Below are 26,336 nucleotides of genomic sequence, written 5' to 3'. Positions count from 1 at the left end.
TTTCAATCTTTTGGATAAAACTTGCTTAATTCCTTAATATATTTCGATTGGCTTTACACTACGGCAAATGGCATACAGGATGTTTATTGAAGCTTAGTGATATCATGCACAAGACACAACGCCTGTTTATTGAAGCGCTGACCTGAAAATTAAACAACCCTTGTTCAATTTGCGGGTTCCATAACTTCAAATCGATTGCAGCGAAAAAAAAAGGATAAAGAAGGGCTTTAATTCAGTAAAATCAACATAAACTGTCTAAACAAATTGTTCGGCTTAAAAAAATTTACAAGCTTGTATGAATTTTATTAAAGTTGTTAATATTGTTTTCTCGTACAAAGCAAAGAGAATTTTTGTATAAAAAATCGTTTAAAAATGGAGAGAGCATAAGAAAAAAAAAGTGAATCTAATCAAATGATAGCCATTATCCTCCCGAATCAGGCGAACCGCAATTTAAGTTCTCTAATATATCCGTTTCTTTAAACAAACAAAATTTCTTTAACATTGAAGATATAGCCAAGTGACTTGGACTCCTTTCGCCCCTTAATACCTATGAAAGAAAAATCCTTTTTTTATTGATTTATTTATTAGGATGCTGTGGTCTTGTTTTTTCTGATGGAAATACCTTTAACTGTATGCTATCCAAATCACTTGAGTTAGACATTATATTGTTAAAAATTGGCATTATCTCCACTTAACGCAGCCCATAATGCGCGAATGATGCAGTAACAATTTCCTCTTGGTGCACTGGCCTAGAGGAATCTTTAGTCTTTCATGAGCTTTTTCACACAACTTAGCTAAAATGGTCTACCTGAGCTTTTGTTGAAATGTAGTCTTGACCGAGACGGATGAGCACTAAGTACACATGAGCAGAAATCAGCACTGTGCCACGGAGCTTTTACTGACAGATTTTGTGGAGTTATTTTGTACTGTTTTTCTTCTCCAATCTTTAATTCTTCATCATTTCTTCATTTCAAGCGGTATATGTGTATATATTTCGAAAAAAAGATTGAGGTTACAATGTATTCTAGGTTGTAAAAATGTTCATTATAATGGTTGCTTTATTTGCGATCTGCTGGCTACCTTACCACTCTTACTTCATACATCACTATTTTGACGCAGAATTTTCAAGACATCCCTTTGTCAACCATTTGTACTTGGCTGTATACTGGCTGGCAATGTCAAATGCAATGATAAATCCTATGTTGTACTATTGGATGAATCCGAGGTAAGATTTTTCAAAAGTTTGAACTTTTGCCCGAAAACAATATTTTTATGCAAAACAAACTTTTAGGATTCGTAAGTTTATTCTACGTCTACATTACAATCTTATATACGATCTATTAAGAAATTACTAATAGCAGCTGTCGTAACTGTTATGGATAGTGCATGCCATGAAAAGGTTTGTGACCAAAAATCGTAGGTTACGTATTTTGAAATCAAAAAGCAAAACAATGAATAAATAAGGTAAGGTAGGGTAAAAAATATTGCAGTGGACTTTACAGTCCCTACCAGTGGTGCTGATCTCCGTTTCTCGCCCTTCATCCAGGAAATACCGGGGGGGGGTTGAGGGCCTGTCATCCTATGCTTCCGCACACCCTTCCTGTTTACCTTCCCCTGAATTCTAAAGGCATCCATTTGGAGTGGGGTTGACTTGGGCTGAGTTTACTGAGTCACGCCACTGACTCCAGTTCCATCCAAATAACCAGCAAAACCCAGTGCCCAAACTCCTGTATTAATGGGCAAAGGATTTCAAATCTAGCCCGTTAACCACTCGCCTAAGATGGCTAAGTAAATAAGGTTCTAGAAATAATCACCTTCCTCTTATTTAACTAGTTTAACTTTTAAATCTTAACTTATTTAACTTATAAACTTATTAACTTATTTAACTTAACCTGTTTAACTTATAAGTTATTTTACTTATATAACAGTAGGAATGGGTTATTATATACGAGGCTTACATAATTTATTCATGGTTTATTGATCCACTAAGGGGAGAGAATTTCTGGGAAATTGATTTGCCTAATCGAAGGGGAACTAGATTTCCGAGAAATTGATTGCATAATCGAAGGTGACTAGATTTTTGGGAAATCAGTTGCATAATCGACGGGGAATTTTACCATGAGGGGATTTTATTTTTAAATACGGCTTCTCTGGTCTTTAGGTCTGAGAGATAAATAATATTCTATATTTAAATATGGCTAGTCTGGTCTTTAGGTCAGAGAGATAGATATTAATATTCTATCAAAGCCATAATAGTGTAACTAGGAACACCTTAGAGTTTTTCAGAAATTCATACGAGATCAAGACAGATTAAATATATTTTACGCGGTAAATGGTTTCTGGGAATTTCAAATGTGACAGCGTAGGGATGCCGAAATAAAGGAACACGCAGGAATTACTTTTAGGGGATTATTTGGGCAAAACAAATTAATCGGCATTTAATGGATTTTCTTGGCGAAACAGTTTGAGACATTTTAGAAGATGATTTGGGGTGAAACTCTGTGGTCATTATAATACACAAGCTTCATTTGAACAGTGTTGTAAGGTCCCCTACCCTAACCCCAAAGGGGTCCCGCCTAACTTTTTTACCCCTACCCCCGATTATTTTAATACTCTTTCTTTTTGCGAACTTGAGACACAGAAGGGCCCCCAAAGGGCCCCCCCTCCATACAACTTTTTGCCCCTTTTTGCCCAACTTTTTGCCCAACTTTTTGGACTTGCAAACACCCAAACCAGACATACAAACAAATAGATTCAGACATACAAAGAGAGAAAGACAGGCACTTTAGACATACAAGCCAACAAAGAAAAACACTAGGACTTGCAAACACCAACCCAGACATACAAACAAGTAGATTCAGACGTACAAACAGAGAAAGACAGGCACTTTAGACATACCAACTAACAAAGACAAACACTTGGACTTTCAAACACCAAACCAGACATACAAACAAATAGATTCGGACTTACAAACAGAGAAAGACAGGCACTTTAGACATACAAACCAAGAAAGACAAACACTAGGACTTGCAAACACCAGACCAGACATGCAAGCAAAACTATTCAGACATACAAACAGGGAAAGACAAGCACTTTAGACATAAAAACCAGCAATGACAAAACATTTGGACTTGCAAACACCAATCCAGACATACAAACAAACAGATTCAGTCATACAAACAGAGAAAGACAGGCACTTTAGATATACAAACCAACAAAGACAAACACTTGGACTTGCAAACATCAACCAAGACATACAAACAAGTAGATTCAACATACAGATCAAGACAGGCACGTTAAACATACAAACCAACAAAGACAAACACTTGGACTTGCAAACACCAGCCCATACAAACAAACAAATAGATTCAGACATACAAACAGAGAAAGACAGGCACTTTAGACACACAAACCAACAAAGACAAACACTTGGACTTGCAAACACCAACCAAGAAATACAATCAAATAGATTCAGACAAACAAACAGAGAAAGACAGGCACTTTAGATATATAAACCAACAAAGACAAACACTTTGACTTGCAAACACCAACCCAGACATACAAACAAATAAATTCAGACACACAAACAGAGAAAGACGGGCACTTTAGAATACAAACCAACAAAGACAAACACTTGGACGTGCAAACACCAACCCAGACGTACAAACAAGTGGATTCAACATACAAATAGAGAAAGACAGGCACTTTAAACATATAAACCAACAAAGACAAACACTTGGACTTGCAAACACCAACCAAACATACAAATAAATAGATTCAGACATACAAACAGAGAAAGACAGGATCTTTAGACATACAAACCAACAAAGACAAACACTTGGACTTGCAAACACCAACCCAGAAATACAAACAAATAGATTCAGACATAAAAACAGAGAAATATAGGCAGTTTAGACATACAAACCATCAAAGACAAACACTTGGACTTGCAAACAACAACCCAGACATACAAACAAATGGATTCAGACATACAAAGAGAGAAAGACAGGCACTTTAGGTATAGAAACACACAAAGACAAACACTTGGACTTGCAAACACCAACCCAGACATACAAAAAAATAGATTCAGACATACAAATAGAGAAAGACAGGCACTTTAGACATACAAACCAACAAAGGCAAACACTTGGACATGAAAACAACAACCCAGAAATACCAACAAATAGATTCAGACATACAAACAGAGAAAGGAAGACACTTTAGACCTACATACCAGCAAAGTCAAACACTTGGACTTTCAAACAACAACCAAGACATACAAAAAAATACATTTAGACATACAAACAGAGAAAGATAGGCACTTTAGATATAGAAACAAAAAAAGAAAAACACTTGGACTTGCAAACACCAGACCAGACATACAAACAGAGAAAGACAGACACTTTAGACATAGAAACCAACAAAGACAAACACTTGGACTTGAAAAACCAACCCAGACATACAAACAAATAGATTCAGACATACAAACACAGAAAGAAAGGCACTTTAGACATGAAAACCAACAAAGACAAACACTTGGACTTTCAAACAACAACCCAGACATGCAAGCAGAGAAAGACAGGCACTTTAGACATAGAAACCAACAAAGACAAACACTTGGACTTGCAAACACCAACCCAGACATACAAACAAAAAGATTCTTACATACAAACATAGAATGACAGGCACTTTAGACATCCAAACCACAAAGACAAACACTTTGACTTACAAACACCAACCCAGACATACCAACAAATAGATTCAGACATACAAACGGAGAAAGACAGGCACTTTAGAAATAGAAACCAACAAAGACAAACACTTGGGCTTGCAAACACCAACCCAGACATACAAACAAATAGATTCAGACATACAAATAGAGAAAGACAGGCACTTTAGACACACAAACCAACAAAGACAAACACTTGGACTTGCAAACACCAACCCAGAAATACAAACAAAGAGATTCAGACAAACAAACAGAGAAAGACAGGCACTTTAGATATATAAACCAACAAAGACAAACACTTGGACTTGCAAACACCAACCCAGACATACAAACAAATAGATTCAGACACACAAACAGAGAAAGACAGGCACTTTAGAATACAAACCAACAAAGACAAACACTTGGACGTGCAAACACCAACCCAGACGTACAAACAAGTGGATTCAACATACAAATAGAGAAAGACAGGCACTTTAAACATATAAACCAACAAAGACAAACACTTGGACTTGCAAACACCAACCAAACATACAAATAAATAGATTCAGACATACAAACAGAGAAAGACAGGATATTTAGACATACAAACCAACACAGACAAACACTTGGACTTGCAAACACCAACCCAGAAATACAAACAAATAGATTCAGACATACAAACAGAGAAAGATAGGCAGTTTAGACATACACACCATCAAAGACAAACACTTGGACTTGCAAACACCAACCCAGACATACAAACAAATAGATTCAGACATACAAACAGAGAATGACAGGCACTTTAGATATAGAAACACACAAAGACAAACACTTGGACTTGCAAACACCAACCCAGACATACAAAAAAATAGATTCAGACATACAAATAGAGAAAGACAGGCACTTTAGACATACAAACCAACAAAGGCAAACACTTGGACATGAAAACATCAACCCAGACATACAAACAAATAGATTCAGACATACAAACAGAGAAAGTAAGACACTCTTGACCTACAAACCCGCAAAGACAAACACTTGGACTAAGAAACATCAAACAAGTCAAAAAAAAAAATAGATTTAGACATACAAACAGTGAAAGACAGACCCTTTAGACATTAACTACAACAACAAAAATCACTTTGACATGCACACAACAACACAGACATACAAGCTGAGAAAGACATGCGCTTTAGACATAGAAACCAACAAAGACAAACACTTGGATTTGAAGTACCAACCCAGACATACCAACAAATAGATTCAGACATACAAACAGAGAAAGAAAGGCACTTTAGACATGAAAACCAACAAAGACAAACACTTTGAATTGCAAACACCAACCCAGACATGCAAGCAGAGAAAGACAGGCACTTTAGACATACAAACCAACAAAGACAAACACTTGGACTTGCAAACACCAACCCAGACATACAAACAAAAAGATTCATACATACAAACAGATAAAGACAGGCACTTTAGACATCCAAACCACAAAGACAAAAACTTTGACTTACAAACACCAACCCAGACATACAAACAAATAGATTCAGACATACAAACGGAGAATGACAGGCACTTTAGATATAAAAAACAACAAAGACAAACACTTGGTCTTGAAAACACCAACCCATACACACAACAAAATTGATTCAGACATACAAACAGAGAAATTCAGTCACTTCAGAAATACAAACCAACAAAGACAAACTCTTGGACTTGCAAACACCAACCCAGACAAACCAACATATAGATTCAGACATACAAACAGAGAAAGGAAGACACTTTAGACCTACATACCAGCAAAGACAAACACTTGGACTTGCAAACATCAACCAAGACATACAAAAAAATAGATTCAGACATACAAACAGAGAAAGACAGGCACTTTAGACATACAAACCAAAAAAGACAAACACTTGGACTTTCAAACACACACACAGACATACAAACAGAGAAAGAAAGTCACTTTAGACATAGAAACCAACAAAGACAAACACTTGGACTTGCAAACACCAACCCAGACATACAAACAAATAGATTCAGACATACAAACACAGAAAGACAGGCACTTTAGACATGAAAACCAACAAAGACAAACACTTGGACTTACAAACACCAACCCAAACGTACAAACAAATAGATTCAGACATACAAACTGAGAGAGACAGGCACTTTAGACATACAAACCAACAAAGATAAACACTTGGACTTGCAAACACCAAACCAGACATACAAACAAATAAATTCAGACAAACAAACAGAGAAAGAAAGGTTCTTTAGACATAGAAACCAACAAAGACAAACACTTGGACTTGAAAACACCAACCCAGACATACAAACAAATAGATTCAGACATAAAAACAGGGAAAGACAGGCACTTTAGACATACAAACCAACAAAGACAAACAATTGGACTTGCAAACACCAACCCAGACATACAAACAAATAGATTCAAACATACAAACAGAGAAAGACAGTCAATTTATAAATAAAAACCAACAAATACAAACTCTTGGACCTGAAAACACAAACCAAGACAGAAAAAAAAATATATTCAGACATACAAACACAAAAAGACAGGTACTTTTGACATACAAACCAACAAAGACAAGCACTTGGACTTGAAAACGCCAACCAAGACATGCAAACAAGTATATTCAAAATACCTATAGAGAAAGACAGGCACTTTATACATACAAACCAACCCAACAAATACAAACACTTGGACTTGCAAACACAAACCCAAACATACAAATAACTAGATTATGACATACAAACAGAGAAAGACAGACACTTTATTCATACAAACCAACAAAGAGAAACACTTGGACTTGTAAACACCAACCAAGAACTACAAAAAAATAGATTCAGACATACAAACACAAAAAGGCAGTCAATTTAGACATACAAACCAACAAAAACAGACACTTGGACTTGCAAACACCAACCCATAAATACAAACAAATAGATTCAGACATACAAACAGAGAAAGACAGACACTTCAGACATACAAACCAACAAAGACAAACACTTGGACATGCAAACACCAACCCAGACATACCAACAAATAGATTCAGACATACAAACAGAGAAAGGAAGACACTTTAGACCTACATACCAACAAAGACAAACACTTGGACTTGAAACATCAACCAAGACATACAAACAAATAGATTCAGACATATAAACAGAGAAAGACAGGCACTTTAGACAAACAAACCAACAAAGACAAACACTTGGACTTGCAAACACCAACCCAGACATACAAAAAGAGAAAGACAGGCCCTTTAGACATAGAAACCAACAAAGACAAACACTTGGACTGGAAAACACCAACCCAGACATACAAACAAATAGATTCAGACATACAAACACAGAATGACAGGCACTTTAGACATGAAAACCAACAAAGACAAACACTTGGACTTGCAAACACCAACCCAGACATACAAACCAACAAAGACAAACATTTGGACTTGCAAACATCAACCCAGACATACAAACAAGTAGATTCAGATATACATACAGAGAAGGACAAGCACTTTAGACATACAAACCAAAAAAGACAAACACTTGGACTTGCAAACACCAACCCAGACATACAAACAAATAGATTCAGACATACAAACAGAGAAAGACAGGGACTTTAGACATACAAACCAACAAAGACAAACACTTAGACCTGCAAACACCAACCCAGACATACAAACAAATAGATTCAGACATAGAAACAGAGAATGACTGGCACTTTAGACATACAAACCAACAAACACAAACACTTTGACATGAAAACAACAACCCAGACATACAAACAAAGAGATTCAGACATACAAACAGAGAAAGAAAGGCACTTTAGACATAGAAACCAGCAAAGACAAACCCTTGGACATGAAAACACCAACCCAGACACATAAACCAATAGATTCAGACATAAAAACAGGGAAAGACAGGCACTTTAGACATACAAACCAACAAAGACAAACAATTGGACTTACAAAGACCAAAACTTACCGGCAAACATGCAGATTCAAACCCACAAACAGGGACAGACAGCCACTGTATACATAAAAACCAACAAAGCGAAACACTTGGACTTTCAAACACCAACGCAGATGTACAAACAAGTAGATTCAGACATACAAACAGAGAAAGACAGGCACTTTTGACATACAAACCAACAAAGACAAACACTTGGAATTGCAAACACCAACCCAGACGTGCAAACAAGTAGATTCAACATACAGATAGAGAAAGACATGCACTTTAAACATACAAACCAACAAATACAAACACTTGGACTTGCAAACACCAACCCAAACGTACAAATAAATAGATTCCGACATACAAACAGAGAAAGACAGACACTTTATTCATACAAACCAACAAAGAGAAACACTTGGACTTGTAAACACCAACCAAGAACTACAAACAAATAGATTCAGATATACAAACACAGAAAGACATTCAATTTAGACATACAAACCAACAAAAACAGACACTTGGACTAGCAAACACCAACCCAGAAATACAACCAAATAGATTAAGACATACAAACAGAGAAAGACATACACTTTAGACATACAAACCAACAAAGACAAACACTTGGACATGCAAACACCAACCCAGAAATACAAACAAATAGATTCAGACATACAAACAGAGAAAGGAAGACACTTTAGACCTACATACCAACAAAGACAAACACTTGGACTTGCAAACATCAACCAAGACATACAAAAAAATAGATTCAGACATACAAACAGAGAAAGACAGGCACTTTAGACATAGAAACCAACAAAGACAAACACTTGGACTTGAAAACACCAACCCAGACATACAAACAGAGAAAGACAGGCCCTTTAGACATAGAAACCAACAAAGACAAACACTTGGACTTGAAACACAGAATGACAGGCACTTTAGACATTAAAACCAACAAAGACAAACACTTGGACTTGCAAACACCAACCAAGACATACAAACAAGTAGATTCAGACATACAAACAGAGATAGACAGGCACTTTAGACATACAAACCAACAAAGACAAACACTTGGACGTGAAAAAACCAACACAGACAGACAAACAAAGAGATTCAGACATACAAAAAGAGAAAAACGGTCACTATAGACATAAAATCCAACAAAGACAAACACTTGGACTTGCAAACAACAACCCACACATACAAACAAATAGATTCAGACAAAGAAACAGACAAAAACAGGCACTTTAGACATACAAACCAACACAGACAAACACTTCGACCTGCAAACACCAACCCAGACATACAAACAAATAGATTCATACATAGAAACAGAGAATGACTGGCACTTTAGACATACAAACCAACAATAACAAACACTTGGACTTGCAAACACCAATCCAGACATACAAACAAATAGATTCAGACAAACAAACAGAGAAAGACAGGCACTTTAGACATAGAAACCATCAAAGACAAACACTTGGACTTGCAAACACCAACCAAGAAATACAAATAAATAAATTCAGATATAAAAACAGGGATAGAAAATAACTTTAGACATAAAAATCAACAATTACAAACACTTTGACTTACAAGCACCAGCCAATAACGACAAACATATAGATTCACACATACCAACAGAGAAAAAAAGGCACTTCAGACAAACGAACCAACAAAGCCAAACACTTGGACATGCAAACACCAACCCAGACATACAAACCAACAAAGACAAACATGTGGACTTGCAAACACTAACCCAGACATAAAAACAAGTAGATTCAGACATACAAACAGAGAAAGACAGGCACTTTAGACATACAAACCAACAAAGATAAACACTTCGACTTGCAAACACCAATCCACAAATTAACAAATATAAACTCAAAAATACAATCTGAGATGTACTAGAAACTCTGACATACAAAAAAAATATTATAATTAACTCGACCTTCAAGCAAAAGACCCCACATACAAATAAATAACTTCTCACCAAAAAACAAGAAAAACAAATACTTTAGACATCAAAACTGACACAACAAATCACTAGTACTTTCAAACACCAGCCCAGACAAACAAACACATAGATTCGGACAAACTAAAACAGAAAGACAGGCAATATAGACATTCAAACCAACAAAGACAAATACTTGGACGTGCAAACACCAACCCAGACGTACAAACAAGTAGATTCAACATACAGATCAAGACAGGCACTTTAAACATACAAACCAACAAAGACAAACACTTGGACTTGCAAACACCAACCCAAACATACAAATAAATAGATTCAGACATACAAACTGACAAAGACAGGCACTTTTAACATACAAACCAACAAAGACAAACACTTGGACTTGCAAACACCAACCCAGAAATACAAGCAAATAGATTCAGACAAACAAACAGAGAAAGACAGGCACTTTTGACATATAAACCAACAAAGACAAACACTTGGACGTGCAAATACCAACCCAGACGTACAAACAAGTAGATTCAACATACAAATAGAGAAAGACAGGCACTTTAAACATATAAACCAACAAAGACAAACGCTTGGACTTGCAAACACCAACCAAACCTAAAAATAAATATATTCAGACATACAAAAAGAAAAAGAAAGGATCTTTAGACATACAAAACAACACAGACAAACACTTGGACTTGCAAACACCAACCAAGACCTACAAAAAAATAGATTCAGACATACAAACAGAGAAAGTTAGGCAGTTTAGACATACACACCATCAAAGACAAACACTTGGACTTGCAAACATCAACCCAGACATACAAACAAATGGATTCAGACATACAAAGAGAGAAAGACAGGCACTTTAGGTATAGAAACCAACAAAGACAAACACTTGGACTTGCAAACACCAACCCAGACATACAAACAAATAGATTCAGACATACAAATAGAGAAAGACAGGCACTTTAGACATACAAACCAACAAAGACAAAGACTTGGACGTGCAAACACCAACCCAGACGTACCAACAAATAGATTCAGACATACAAACAGAGAAAGGAAGACACTTTAGACCTACATACAAACAAAGACAAACACTTGGACTTGGAAACATCAAACAAGTCATGAAAAAACCTATTATTATAGGTTATAATCGTGAATGACATGTAATTTCGACATACACACACCATAAGAAAAATAATTTGTCGCTAACAAAAAAGCTCAGACATAGAAGATCAGAAAGAAAGGTACATAATAACAAGAACAAACCAAAGCCAAATGAAACGACAATCCCAAAAAAAAACACGCACACCCAAACATCTAGACAGAAACACTAACAGAGAAAGACAGTCAATTGATAAATGTAAACAAAAACAGACAACTAATTTGACTTTCAAAAACCAACCAAGACAAAGAAGAACAGCCATACAGGCACAATATACCTTAAAAACAACAAAGACAAACACTTGAACATGCAAATACAAACCCAGACATACAAACAAAAAGATTCAGACATACAAACAGAGAATGACAAGCACTTTAGACATACAAACCAACAAAGACAAACACTTGGACTTGCAAACACCAATCTAGACATACAAACAAATAGATTCAGACATACAAACAGAGAATGACAGGCACTTTAGATATACAAAACAACAAAGACAAACACTTGGACTTGAAAACACCAACCCAGACATACAAACAAATTGATTCAGACATACAAATAGAGAAAGACGGGCACTTTCGACATACAAACCAACACAGACAAACACTTGGACATGCAAACACCAACCCAGACATACCAACAAATAGATTCAGACATACAAACAGAGAAAGGAAGACACTTTAGACCTACATACCAGCAAAGACAAACACTTGGACTTGCAAACATCAACCAAGACATACAAAAAAATAGATTCAGACATACAAACAGAGAAAGACAGGCACTTTAGACAAACAAACCAACAAAGACAAACTCTTGGATTTTCACACACAAACCCAGACGTACAAACAGAGAAAGATAGGCACTTTAGACATAAAAACCAACAAAGACAAACGCTTTGACTTGAAAAGACTAACCCAGACATCTAAAGAAATAGATTCAGACATACAAACACATAAAGACAGGCACTTTAGACATTAAAACCAACAAAGACAAACACTTGGACTTGAAAACACCAACCCAGACATACAAGCAGAGAAAGACAGGCACTTTAGACATTGAAACCAACAAAGACAAACACTTGGACATGAAAATACCAACCCAGACATACAAACAAATAGATTAAGACATACAAACAGAGAATGACAGGCACTTTAGACATCAAAACCAACAAATACAAACACTTTGACTTGAAAACACCAACCCAGACATACAAGCAGAGAAAGACAGTCACTTTAGACAGATAAACCAACAAAGACAAACACTTGGACTTGAAAACACCAACCCAGACATACAAACAAAAATATTCAGACATAAAAACAGAGAATGACAGGCACCTTAGACATCAAAACAAACAAAGACAAATAATTGGACTTGCAAACACCAAAACAGACATACAAGCAGAGACAGACAGTCACTATAGACATATAAACCAACAAAGACAAACACTTGGACATGCAAACACCAACCCAGACATACAAACAAATAGATTCAGACAAACAAACAGAGAAAGACAGGCACTTTAGACATAGAAACCAACAAAGACAAACACTTGGACTTGCAAACAGCAACCAAGACATTCAAATAAATAGTTTCAGACATAAAAACAGAGAAAGAAGGCGACTTAAGACATGGAAAACAACAAAGACCAACACTTGGCCTTTCGAAGGCCAACCCAAAAAAACAAACAATTATATTCCGGCAAACAAACAGAGAAAGACAGGCCCTTTAGACACATAAACCAACAAAGAAAAATACATGGACTTGCAAACACCAACCCAGAAAGACAAACAAAGAGATTCAGACATACAAACAGATAAAGACAGGCACTTTAGACATACAAACCAACAAAGACAAGCACTTGTACTTGCAAACACCAACCCATACGTGCAAACAAGTAGATTCAACATACATAGAGAGAAAGACAGGCACTTTAAACATACAAACCAACAAATACAAACACTTGGACTTGCAAACACCAACCCAAACATACAAATAAATAGATTCCGACATACAAACAGAGAAAGACAGACACTTTATTCATACAAACCAACAAAGAGAAACACTTGGACTAGTAAACACCAAACAAGAACTACAAACAAAAAGATTCAGACATACAAACACAGAAAGACAGTCAATTTATACATACAAACCAACAAAAACAAACACTTGGAATTCCAAACACAGACCCAGAAATACAAAAAAATGGATTCAGACATTCCGAAAGAGAAAGACATGCACTTTAGACATAAAAAACAGAAAAAACAAACACTTGAAAATGCAAACACCAACCCACACATACAAAAAAATAGATTGACATATACAAACAGAGAAAGTAAGACACTTTAGACCTACATACCAACAAAGACAAACACGTGGACTTGCAAACATCAACCAAGACATACAAAAAAATAGATTCAGACATACAAACAGAGAAAGACAGGCACTTTAGACATAGAAACCAACAAAGACAAACAATTGGACTTGAAAACACCAACACAGACATACAAACAAATAGATTCAGACATACAAACACAGAAAGACAGGCACTTTAGACATGAAAACCAACAAAGACAAACACTTGGACTTGCAAACACCAACCCAGACATACAAGCAGAGAAAGACAGGCACTTTAGACATAGAAACCAACAAAGACAAACACTTGGACTTGCAAACACCAACCCAGACATACAAACAAAAAGATTCAGAAATACAAACAGAGAATGGCAGGCACTTTAGACATCTAAACCAACAAAGACAAACACTTGGACTTACAAACACCAACCCAAACGTACAAACAAATAGATTCAGACATACAAACTGAGAGAGACAGACACTTTAGACATACAAACCAACAAAGATAAACACTTGGACTTGCAAACACCAATCCAGACATTCAAACAAATAAATTCAGACAAACAAACAGAGAAATACAGGCACTTTAGACATACAAACCAACAAAGACAAACACTTGGACTTGCAAACACCAACCCATACATACAAATAAATAAATTCAGAAATAAAAAATAGAAAGACATTCACTTTATACATACAAAACAACACAGACAAACAATTGGACTTTAAAACACCAGCCAAGAAATACCAACAAATATATTCATACATACAAACAGAGAAAGACAGGCACTTTAGACATACGAACCAACAAAGACAAACACTTGGACCTGCAAACACCAACCCAGACATACAAACAAATATATTCAGACATACAAACAGAGAAAGACAGGCACTTTAGACATACAAACCAACAAAGACAAACACTTGGACTTGCAAACGCCAACCAAGACGTGCAAACAAGTAGATTCAACATACAGATAGAGAAAGACAGGCAATTTAAAAATACAAACCAACCCAACAAATACAAACACTTGGACTTGCAAACACCAACCCAAAAATACAAAAAAATAGATTCTGACATACAAACAGAGAAAGACAGACACTTTATACATACAAACCAACAAAGAGAAACACTTGGACTTGTAAACACCAACCAAGAACTACAAACAGATAGATTCAGACATACAAACAGAGAAAGACAGGCACTTTTGACATACAAACTAACAAAGACAAACACTTGGATGTGCAAACACCAACCCAGACGTACAAACAAGTAGATTCAACATACAGATAGAGAAAGACAGGCACTTTAAACATATAAACCAACAAAGACAAACACTTGGACTTGCAAACATCAATCCAAAAATACAAATAAATAGATTCAAACATAAAAACAGAGAAATACAGGCACTATAGACATACAAACCAACAAAGACAAACACTTGGACTTGCAAACACCAATCCAGAAATACAAACAAATAGATTCAGACATACAAACAGAGAAAGACAGGCACTTTAGACATACAAACCAACAAAGACAAAAGCTTGGACATGCAAACGCCAACCCAGACATACCAACAAATAGATTGAGACATACAAACAGAGAAAGACAGACACTTTAGACATACAAACCAACAAGAAAAAACACTTGGACTTGCAAACGCCAGCCCAGACATAAAAACAGAGAAAGACAGGCACTTTAGACATAGAAACCAACAAAGACAAACACGGACTTGCAAACACCGACCCAGACATACAAACAAATGGATTCAGACATACAAACAGAGAAAGACAGGCACTTTAGACATACAAACCAACATAAGACAAACACTTGGACCTGCAAACACCAACCCAGACATACAAACCAACAAAGACAAACACTTGGTTTTCAAAAAACCAAATATAGCCACTTAAAATTCATCATTTCTTTTTTTTCTTAGCCACGCCTACAGGCCACAGTTGGCAACGGATCTGGTTGAATGAGGACTCATTCGAAGCAGAATTCGACCTGTTAGGGCCTTTTGATATTTTCAGACCGAAATATTATCCCCCGAATTTACATTTACGAAAAACCTCGTTTTTCTATATTAGCCCATGTTAATTTTTCCCACCACAACCCCCCTTTAACGTTGTCTGATCAGCTTTCCTTTAGAGGACAAGCTTTCCTGGGGCCTGGAAGCCTATTCTCGAAATTTCAGCTCAATCTGATCACTCCTTCCCTGTTTTCCAAAAACCAAATATCAAGTTTTGCTTGCGTCAAAAAGATTCATCACCTTACTAAAAAACAATTTCAATTATGTCTCTTTAGTGTAGCGGTGAGACTCCTTGCTGTCAGGGCGTAAAACCCGAGTTCGATTCACCGTTAGATAAAATTTTTTATATACTGACTTTAAATTTTTAAAAAAAAACTCAGTCTCTTTTTTAAATTATTTGAAAAAAATTATGTTTTCTAAAGAGTTAAAGAGGCTGAGTTACAAGGTCGACCCTTAAAACACCCTGTCGAGAAAGAAAAGAATAATACACAATCATCTAACAGTTAGTCAAGCAATAATAATTAATAAACTGTACAAAAACTTTCATAAATTATTTGAAAAAAACAACGTTTTCTAAAGAGTTAAGAGGCTGAGTTACAAGGTCGAACCTTAAAACGTACAGGGATTAGGAGGCACAGTTGGGGGGCTGCCGCCCCCCAAACCACCCGCTTTCGCAGCCTTTAAATAAAAAAAAAGTTTTTTAAACTGAAAGTAAGGAGCGACATTAAATCTTAAAACGAACAGAAATTATTCCGTATATGAAAGAGGCTGTGCCCTCCTCAACGCCTCGCTCTTTACGCTAAAGTTTTTATTGTTTAAAAAAAATGAGTTGTGAGAAAGTCAAAATTTAGCGTAAAGAGCGAGGCGTTGAGGAGGGCACAGCCTCTTTCATATACGGAATAATTTCTGTTCGTTTTAAGATTTAATGTCGCTCCTTACTTTCAGTTTAAAAAACTTTTTTTTTTATTTAAAGGCTGCGAACGCGGGGGGTTTGGGGGGTGGCAGCCCCCCCTAACCAAAAAACGAAAAACCGAAACCAAACCGAAAAATAGATTCAAATACCGAAAAATAGATTCAGACATACAAACAGAGAATTACAGGCACTTTATACACAAAAACCAACAAAGACAAATACTTGGACTTGCAAACACCAACCAAGACATACAAACAAATAGATTCAGACATACAAACAGAGAAAGACAGGCCCTTTAGACATACAAACCAACAAAGACAAACACTTGGACTTGCAAACCCCAACCCAGACATACCAACAAATAGATTCTTACATACAAACAGAGAATGACAGGCACTTTAGACACACAAACCACCAAAGACAAACACTTGGACTTGCAGACACCTACCCAGACATACAACTAAATAGATTCAGACATGCACACAGAGAAAGACAGGCACTCTAGACATACAAAACAACAAAAACAAACACTTGGACTTGAAAACACCTATCCAGACATAAAATCAAATAGATTCAGACATGCAAACAGATAATGACAGGCACTTTAGACATTCAAACCAAGAAAGACAAACACTTGGACTTCCAAACACCAACCCAGACATACAAACAAATTGATTCAGACATACAAACAGAGAAAGACTGGCGCTCTAGACATACAACCCAACAAAGACAAACACTTGGACTTGTAAACACCAACCCAGACATACAAGCAGATAGATTCAGACATACAAATAGAGAAAGACAGGCACGTTAAACATACAAACCAACAAATACAAACACTTGGACTTGCAAACACCAACCCAAACAAACAAATAAATATATTCAGACATACAAACCGAGAAAGACAGGCACCTTAGACATGTGAACCAACAAAGACAAACACTTGGACTTGCAAACACCAACCTAGAGATACAAACAAAATAGATTCAGACATACAAACAGAGAAAGACAGCAACTTTAGACATACAAACCAACAAAGACAAACACTTGGACCTGCAAACACAAACCCAGACATACAAACAAATAGATTCAGACATAAAAACAGAGAAAGACAGGCACTTTAGACATACAAACCAACAAAGACAAACATTTGGACTTGCAAACACCAACCCAGACATACCAACAAATAGATTCAGACATACAAACAGAGAATGACAGGTACTTTAGACACACAAACCAACAAAGACAAATACTTGGAGTTGCAAACACCAACCCAGACATACAAACAAATAGATTCAGACATACAAACAGAGAAAGACAGGCCCTTTAGACATACAAACCAGCAAAGACAAACACTTGGACTTGCAAACACCAACATAGACATACCAACAAAGAGATTCAGACATACAAACAGAGAATGACAGGCACTTTAGACATACAAACCAACAAAGACAAACACTTGGACTTGTTAACACCAACCCAAACATGCAAACAACTAGATTCAGACATGCAAACAGAGAAAGACAGGCACTTTAGACATACGAACCAACAAAGACAAACACTTGGACTTGCAAACACCTACTCAGACATACAAGCAAATAGATTCAGACATGAAAACAGAGAAAGACAGGCACTTTAGACATACAAATCAAGAAAGACAAACACTTGGACTTGCAAACACCAACCCAGACATAAAAACAAATAGATTCAGACATGCAAACAGAGAAATACAGGCGCTTTAGACATACAAACCAAGAAAGACAAACACTTGGACTTGCAAACACCAACCCAGACATACCAACAAATAGATTCAGACATACAAACAGAGAAAGGAAGACACTCTTGACCTACATACCAACAAAGACAAACACTTGGACTTGCAAACATCAACCAAGACATACAAACAAATAGATTCAGACATACAAACATAGAAAGACAGACACTTTAGACATACAAAACAACAAAGACAAACACTTGGACTTGAAAACACCAACCCAGACATACAAACAGAGAAAGACAGGCACTTTAGACATAGAAACCAACAAAGACAAATACTTGGACTTGAAAACACCAACCCAGACATACAAAAAAATAGATTCAGACATACAAACACAGAAAGACAGGCACTTTAGACATACAAACCAACAAAGACAAACACTTTGACTTGCAAACACCAACCCATACGTTCAAAAAAGTAGATTCAAAAAACCGATAGACAAAGACAGACACTTTATTAATAAAAACCAACCCAACAAATACAAACACTTGGACTTGCAAACACCAACCCAAACATACAAATAAATAGATTCCGACATACAAACAGAGAAAGACAGACACTTTATTCATACAAACCAACAAAGAGAAACACTTGGACTTGTAAACACCAACCAAGACATACAAAAAAATAGATTCAGACATACAAACAGAGAAAGACAGTTACTTTAGACATACAAACCAACAAAGACAAACACTTGGACTTGCATACACCAGCCCAGACGTACAAACAAATAGATTCAGACATGCAAACAGAGAAAGACAGGTACTTTAGACAAACAAACCAACAAAGACAAACACTTGGATGTGCAAACACCAACCCAGACGTACAAACAAGTAGATTCAACATACAGATAGAGAAAGACAGGCACTTTAAACATATAAAACAACAAAGACAAACACTTGGACTTGGAAACACCAATCCAGAAATACAAATAAATAGATTCAAACATACAAACAGAGAAAGACAGGCACTTTAGACATACAAACCAACAAAGTCAAACACTTGGACTTTAAAACACCAATCCAGAAATACAAACAAATAGATTCAGACAAACAAACAGAGAAAGACAGGCACTTTAGACATACAAACCAACAAAGACAAAAGCTTGGACATGCAAACGCCAACCCAGACATACCAACAAATAGATTCAGACATACAAACAGAGAAATACAGGCAATTTAGACATACAAACCAACAATAAAAAACACTTTGTCTTTCAAACAACATCACAGACATAAAAACAGAAAAAGACAGGCAATTTAGACATACAAACCAACAAAGACAAACACGGACTTGCAAAGACCTACCCAGACATACAAACAAATTGATTCAGACATACAAACAGAGAAAGACAGGCACTTTAGACATACAAACCAACATAAGACAAACACTTGGACCTGCAAACACCAACCCAGACATACCAAAAAATAGATTCATACATACACACAGAAAATTAAAGTCTCTTTAGACACAACAACCACCACGGACAAATACTCGTACTTGCAAACACCAACCCAGACATACAAACAAATAGATTCAGACATACAAACAGAGAAAGACAGGCCCTTTAGACATACAAACCAACAAAGACAAACACTTGGACTTGCAAACACCAACCCAGACATACCAACAATTAGATTCTTACATACAAACACTATGACAGGCACTTTAGACATACAAACCAACAAAGACAAACACTTGGACTTGCAAACACCAACCCACACATACAAACAACTAGATTCAGACATGCAAACAGAGAAAGACAGGCACTTTAGACATACAAACCGGACTTGAAAACACCAACCCAGACATACAAAGAAATAGATTCAGCCATACAAACACAGAAAGACAGGCACTTTAGACATGAAAACCAACAAAGACGAACACTTGGACTTGCAAACACCAACCCAGACATACAAGCAGAGCAAGACAGGCACTTTAGACATAGAAACCAACAAAGACAAACACTTGGACTTGCAAACACCAACCCAGACATACAAACAAAAAGATTCCGACATACAAACAGAGAATGACAGGCACTTTAGACGACCAGACCAACAAAGACAAACACTTGGACTTGCAAACACCAACCCAGACACACAAACAAATAGATTCAGACATACAAATAGAGAAAGTCAGGCACTTTAGACATACAAACCAACAAAGACAAACACTTGGACATGCAAACACCAACCCAGACATACCAACAAATAGATTCAGACATACAAACAGAGAAAGGAAGACACTTTAGACCTACATACCAGCAAAGACAAACACTTGGACTTGCAAACATCAACCAAGACATACAAACAAATAGATTCAGACATACAAACAGAGAAAGACAGGCACTTTAGACATACAAACCAACAAAGAAAAACACTTGGACTTGCAAACACCAACCCAGACATACAAACTGAGAAAGACAGGCACTTTAGACATAGAAACCAACAAAGACAAACACTTGGACTTGAAAACACCAACCCAGACATACAAACAAACAGATTCAGACATACAAACACAGAAAGACAGGCACTTTAGACATGAAAACCAACAAAGACAAACACTTGGACTTGCAAACACCAAACCAGACATACAATAAGAGAAAGACAGGCACTTTAGACATACAAACCAACAAAGACAAACACTTGGACTTGTAAACACCAACCCAGACATACAAACAAAAAGATTCAGACATACTAACAGAAAATGACAGGCACTTCGGACATACAAATCAACATAGACAAACACTTGGACTTACAAACACCAACCCACACATACAAACAAATAGATTCAGACATACAAACTGAGAGAGACAGGCACTTTAGACATACAAACCAACAAAGACAAACACTTGGACTTGCAAACACCATTCCAGACATACAAACAAATAGATTCAGACAAACAAACAGAGAAAGAAAGGCACTTTAGACATAGAAACCAACAAAGACAAACACTTGGACTTGAAAACACCAACCCAGACATTCCATCAAATAGATTCAGACATAAAACAGGGAAAGACAGGAACTTTAGACATAAAAACCAACAAAGACAAACAATTGGACTTGCAAACACCAACCCAGACATACAAACAAATAGATTCAGACATACAAACAGAGAAAGACATTCACTTTAGACATAAAACCAACAAAGACAAATACTTGGACCTGAAAACACCAACCCACAAATACAAAAAAATATATTCAGACATACAAACACAGAAAGACAGTCAATTTATACATAAAAACAAAAAAAAACAAGGACTTGTAATTGCACACGACAACCAAGATCTACAAAAAAGTATATTTAAACTACCGATAGACAAAGACAGGCACTGTATACAAACAAACCAACAAATACAAACACTTGTACTTGCAAACAACAACCCAGACGTGCAAACAAGTAGATTCAACATACAGATAGAGAAAGACAGGCACTTTAAACATACAAAACAACAAATAAAAACACTTGGACTTGCAAACACCAACCAAAACATACAAATAAATATATTCAGACATACAAACAGAGAAAGACAAACACTTTATTCATACAAATCAAACAAAGAGAAACACTTGGACTTGTAAACACCAACCAAGAACTACAAATAAATAGATTCAGACATACAAACCCAGAAAGGCAGGCAACTTAGACATGCGGACCATCAAAAACAGACACTTGGAATTGCAGACGACCACCCATACATACATCCAAATATATTCAAGCACACAAAAAGAGTAAGAAAAGTACATTAGATATACAAAACAACAAAGAAAAACACTTGGACTTGCAAACACAAACCCAGAAATACAAAAAACGAGATTCAGACATAAAAACATAGAAAGACAAACACTTTAGACATACAAACCAACAAGCAAAAACACTTGGTCTTGCAAACACCAGCCCAGACATACAAACAGAGAAAGACAGGCACTTTAGACATAGAAACCAACAAAGACAAACACGGACTTGCAAACACCGACCCAGACATACAAACAGAGAATGACAGGTACTTTAGACACACAAACCAACAAAGACAAATACTTGGAGTTGCAAACACCAACCAAGACACACCAAAAAAGAGATTCAGACATAAAAACAGAGAACGACAAGCACTTTAGACATACAAGACCGCACACACAAACACTTGGACTTGAAAACCCCAACCCATACATACCAACAAATAGATTCAGACATACAAAAAGAGAAAGACAGGCACTTTAGACATACAAAACAACAAACACAAATACTTGGACTTGCAAACACCAACACAGAAATACAAAAAAATATATTCAGACAAACAAACAGAAAAAAACAGTCACTTTAGACATACAAACCAACAAAGAAAAACACTTGGACTTGCAAACACCAACCCATACATACAAAAAAATAGATTCAGACATACAAACAGAGAAAGACAGGCACTTTAGAATACAAACCAACAAAGACAAATACTTGGACGTGCAAACACCAACCCAGACGTACAAACAATTATATTCAACATACAAATAGAGAAAGACAAGCACTTTAAAAATATAAACCAACAAAGACAAACGCTTGGACTTGCAAACACCAACCCTACATACAAATAAATAGATTCAGACATACAAACAGAAAAAGACAGGCACTTTAGAATACAAACCAACAAAGACAAATACTTGGACGTGCAAACACCAACCCAGACGTACAAACAAGTAGATTCAACATACAAATAGAGAAAGACAAGCACTTTAAACATATAAACCAACAAAGACAAACGCTTGGACTTGCAAACACCAACCCAACATACAAATAAATAGATTCAGACATACAAACAGAAAAAGACAGGATCTTTAGAAAAACAAACCAACAAAGACAAACACTTGGACTTGCAAACACCAACCCAGACATACAAACAAATAGATTCAGACATACAAACAGAGAAAGACAATCACTTTAGACATAAAAACAACAAAGACAAACACTTGGACCTGCAAACACCAACCCAGACATACAAACAAATAGATTCAGACATACAAACAGAGAAAGACAGGCACTTTAGACATACAAACCAACAAAAACAAACACTTGGAATTGCAAACACCAACCCAGACGTGCAAACAAGTAGATTCAACATACAGATAGAGAAAGACAGGCACTTTAAACATACAAACCAACAAATACAAACACTTGGACTTGCAAACACCAAACCAAACATACAAATAAATATATTCCGACATACAAACAGAGAAAGACAAACTCTTTATTCATACAAATCAAACAAAGAGAAACACTTGGACTTGTAAACACCAACCAAGAACTACAAACAAATAGATTCAGACATACAAGCAGAGAAAGACAGGCACTTTAGACATAAAAAACAACAAAGCCAAACACTTGGACTTACAAACACCAACCCAGACATACAAACAAATATATTCAGACATACAAACAGAGAAAGACAGGCACTTTAGACATACAAACCAACAAAGACAAACACTTGGACTTGCAAACGCCAACCCAGACATAAAAAAAAATAGATTCAGACATACAAACAGAGAAAGACAGGCACCTTAGACATATAAACCAACAAAGACAAACACTTGGACATGCAAACACCAACCCAGACATACCAACAAATAGATTGAGACATACAAACAGAGAAAGACAGACACTTTAGACATACAAACCAACAAGGAAAAACACTTGGTCTTGCAAACACCAGCCCAGACATAAAAACAGAGAAAGACAGGCACTTTAGACATACAAACCAACGAAGAAAAACACTTGGACTTGCAAACACCAACCCAGACATACCAAAAAATAGATTCAGACATACAAACAGAGAATTACAGGCACTTTAGACACAAAAACCAACAAAGACAAATACTTGGACTTGCAATCACCAACCCAGACATACAAACAAATAGATTCAGACATACAAACAGAGAAACACAGGCACTTTAGACATACAAACCAGCAAAAGCAAACGCTTGGACTTGCAAACCCTAACCCAGACATACCAACAATTAGGTTCTGACATACAAACAGAGAATGACAGACACTTTCGACATACAAATCAACAAAGACAAACACTTGGACTTGCAAACACCAACCCAGAAATACAAAAAAAGAGATTCAGACAAACAAACAGAGAAAGACAGGCACTTTAGACATATAAACCAACAAAGACAAACACTTGGACTTGCAAACACCAACCCAGACATACAAACAAATAGATTCAGACATACAAACAGAGAAAGACAGGCACTTTAGAATACAAACCAACAAAGACAAATACTTGGACGTGCAAACTCCAACCCAGACGTACAAACAAGTAGATTCAACATACAAATAGAGAAAGACAGGCACTTTAAACATATAAACCAACAAAGACAAACACTTGGACTTGCAAACACCAACCCAACATACAAATAAATAGATTCAGACATACAAACAGAGAAAGACAGGATCTTTAGACATACAAACCAACACAGACAAACACTTGGACTTGCAAACACCAACCCAGAAATACAAACAAATAGATTCAGACATACAAACAGAGAAAGATAGGCAGTTTAGACATACACACCATCAAAGAATAATGGATGTAATTTCAGACTCAAACCCAGGCACAAAACCAAACATATTAACACATGAAGACAAAGAATTACAGATAAATAGTATACTCGTACACCAAAAGATAAACACTTGGACTCGACCTCAGAAGATCAGAAAACCAAAAAAATTTACTCAGATACAAAAACAGAGAATGACAGGCACTTTAGACATACAAACCAACAAAGACAAACACTTGGACATGCAAACACCAACCCAGACATACCAAAATATAGATTCAGACATACAAACAGATAATTACAGGCACTTTATACAGAAAAACCAACAAAGACAAATACTTGGACTTGCAAACACAAACCCAGACATACAAACAAATAGATTCAGACATACAAACAGAGAAAGACAGGCCCTTTAGACATAATAACAAACAAAGACAAACACTTGGACTTGCAGACACCAACCCAGACATACCAACAAATAGATTCTTACATACAAACAGAGAATGACAGGCACTTTAGACATACAAACCAACAAAGACAAACACTTGGACTTGCAGACACCAACCCACACATACAAATAACTAGATTCAGACATTCAAACAGAGAAAGACAGGCACTTTAGACATACAAACCAACAAAAACAAACACTTGGACTTGAAAACACCTAACCAGACATACAATCAAATAGATTCAGACATGAAAACAGAAAATGACAGGCACTTTAGACATGCAAATCAACAAAGACAAACACTTGGACTTCCATACACCAACCCAGACATAAAAACAAAAAGATTCAGACATGCAAACAGAGAAATACTGGCGCTCTAGACATACAACCCAACAAAGACAAACACTTGGACGTGCAAACACCAACCCAG

The 26,336-nt window shown here is 36.3% G+C and overlaps 1 protein-coding gene across 1 annotated transcript in view; it reads left to right on the top strand.

Moving 5' to 3' along the window:
- The window catches only part of LOC148945322 (tachykinin-like peptides receptor 86C), a 418,581-nt gene that overhangs the window by 324,932 nt on the left and 67,313 nt on the right, over positions 1–26,336 (top strand). Inside the window, exon 7 of the mRNA XM_089099004.1 lies at positions 1,029–1,225. Within this exon, the coding sequence (XP_088955130.1) occupies positions 1,029–1,225 (197 nt within the window). The remainder of the gene's footprint in view (positions 1–1,028; positions 1,226–26,336) is intronic.

Source organism: Artemia sp. Qi Xiang Cuo, chromosome 13, assembly GCF_049724085.1.
Source record: "Artemia sp. Qi Xiang Cuo chromosome 13, ASM4972408v1, whole genome shotgun sequence".
Taxonomy (NCBI): Eukaryota; Metazoa; Arthropoda; class Branchiopoda; order Anostraca; family Artemiidae; genus Artemia; species Artemia sp. Qi Xiang Cuo.
The sequence above is the reverse complement of the archived record's forward strand: the minus strand, read 5'-3'. Positions and strand labels throughout refer to the sequence as shown.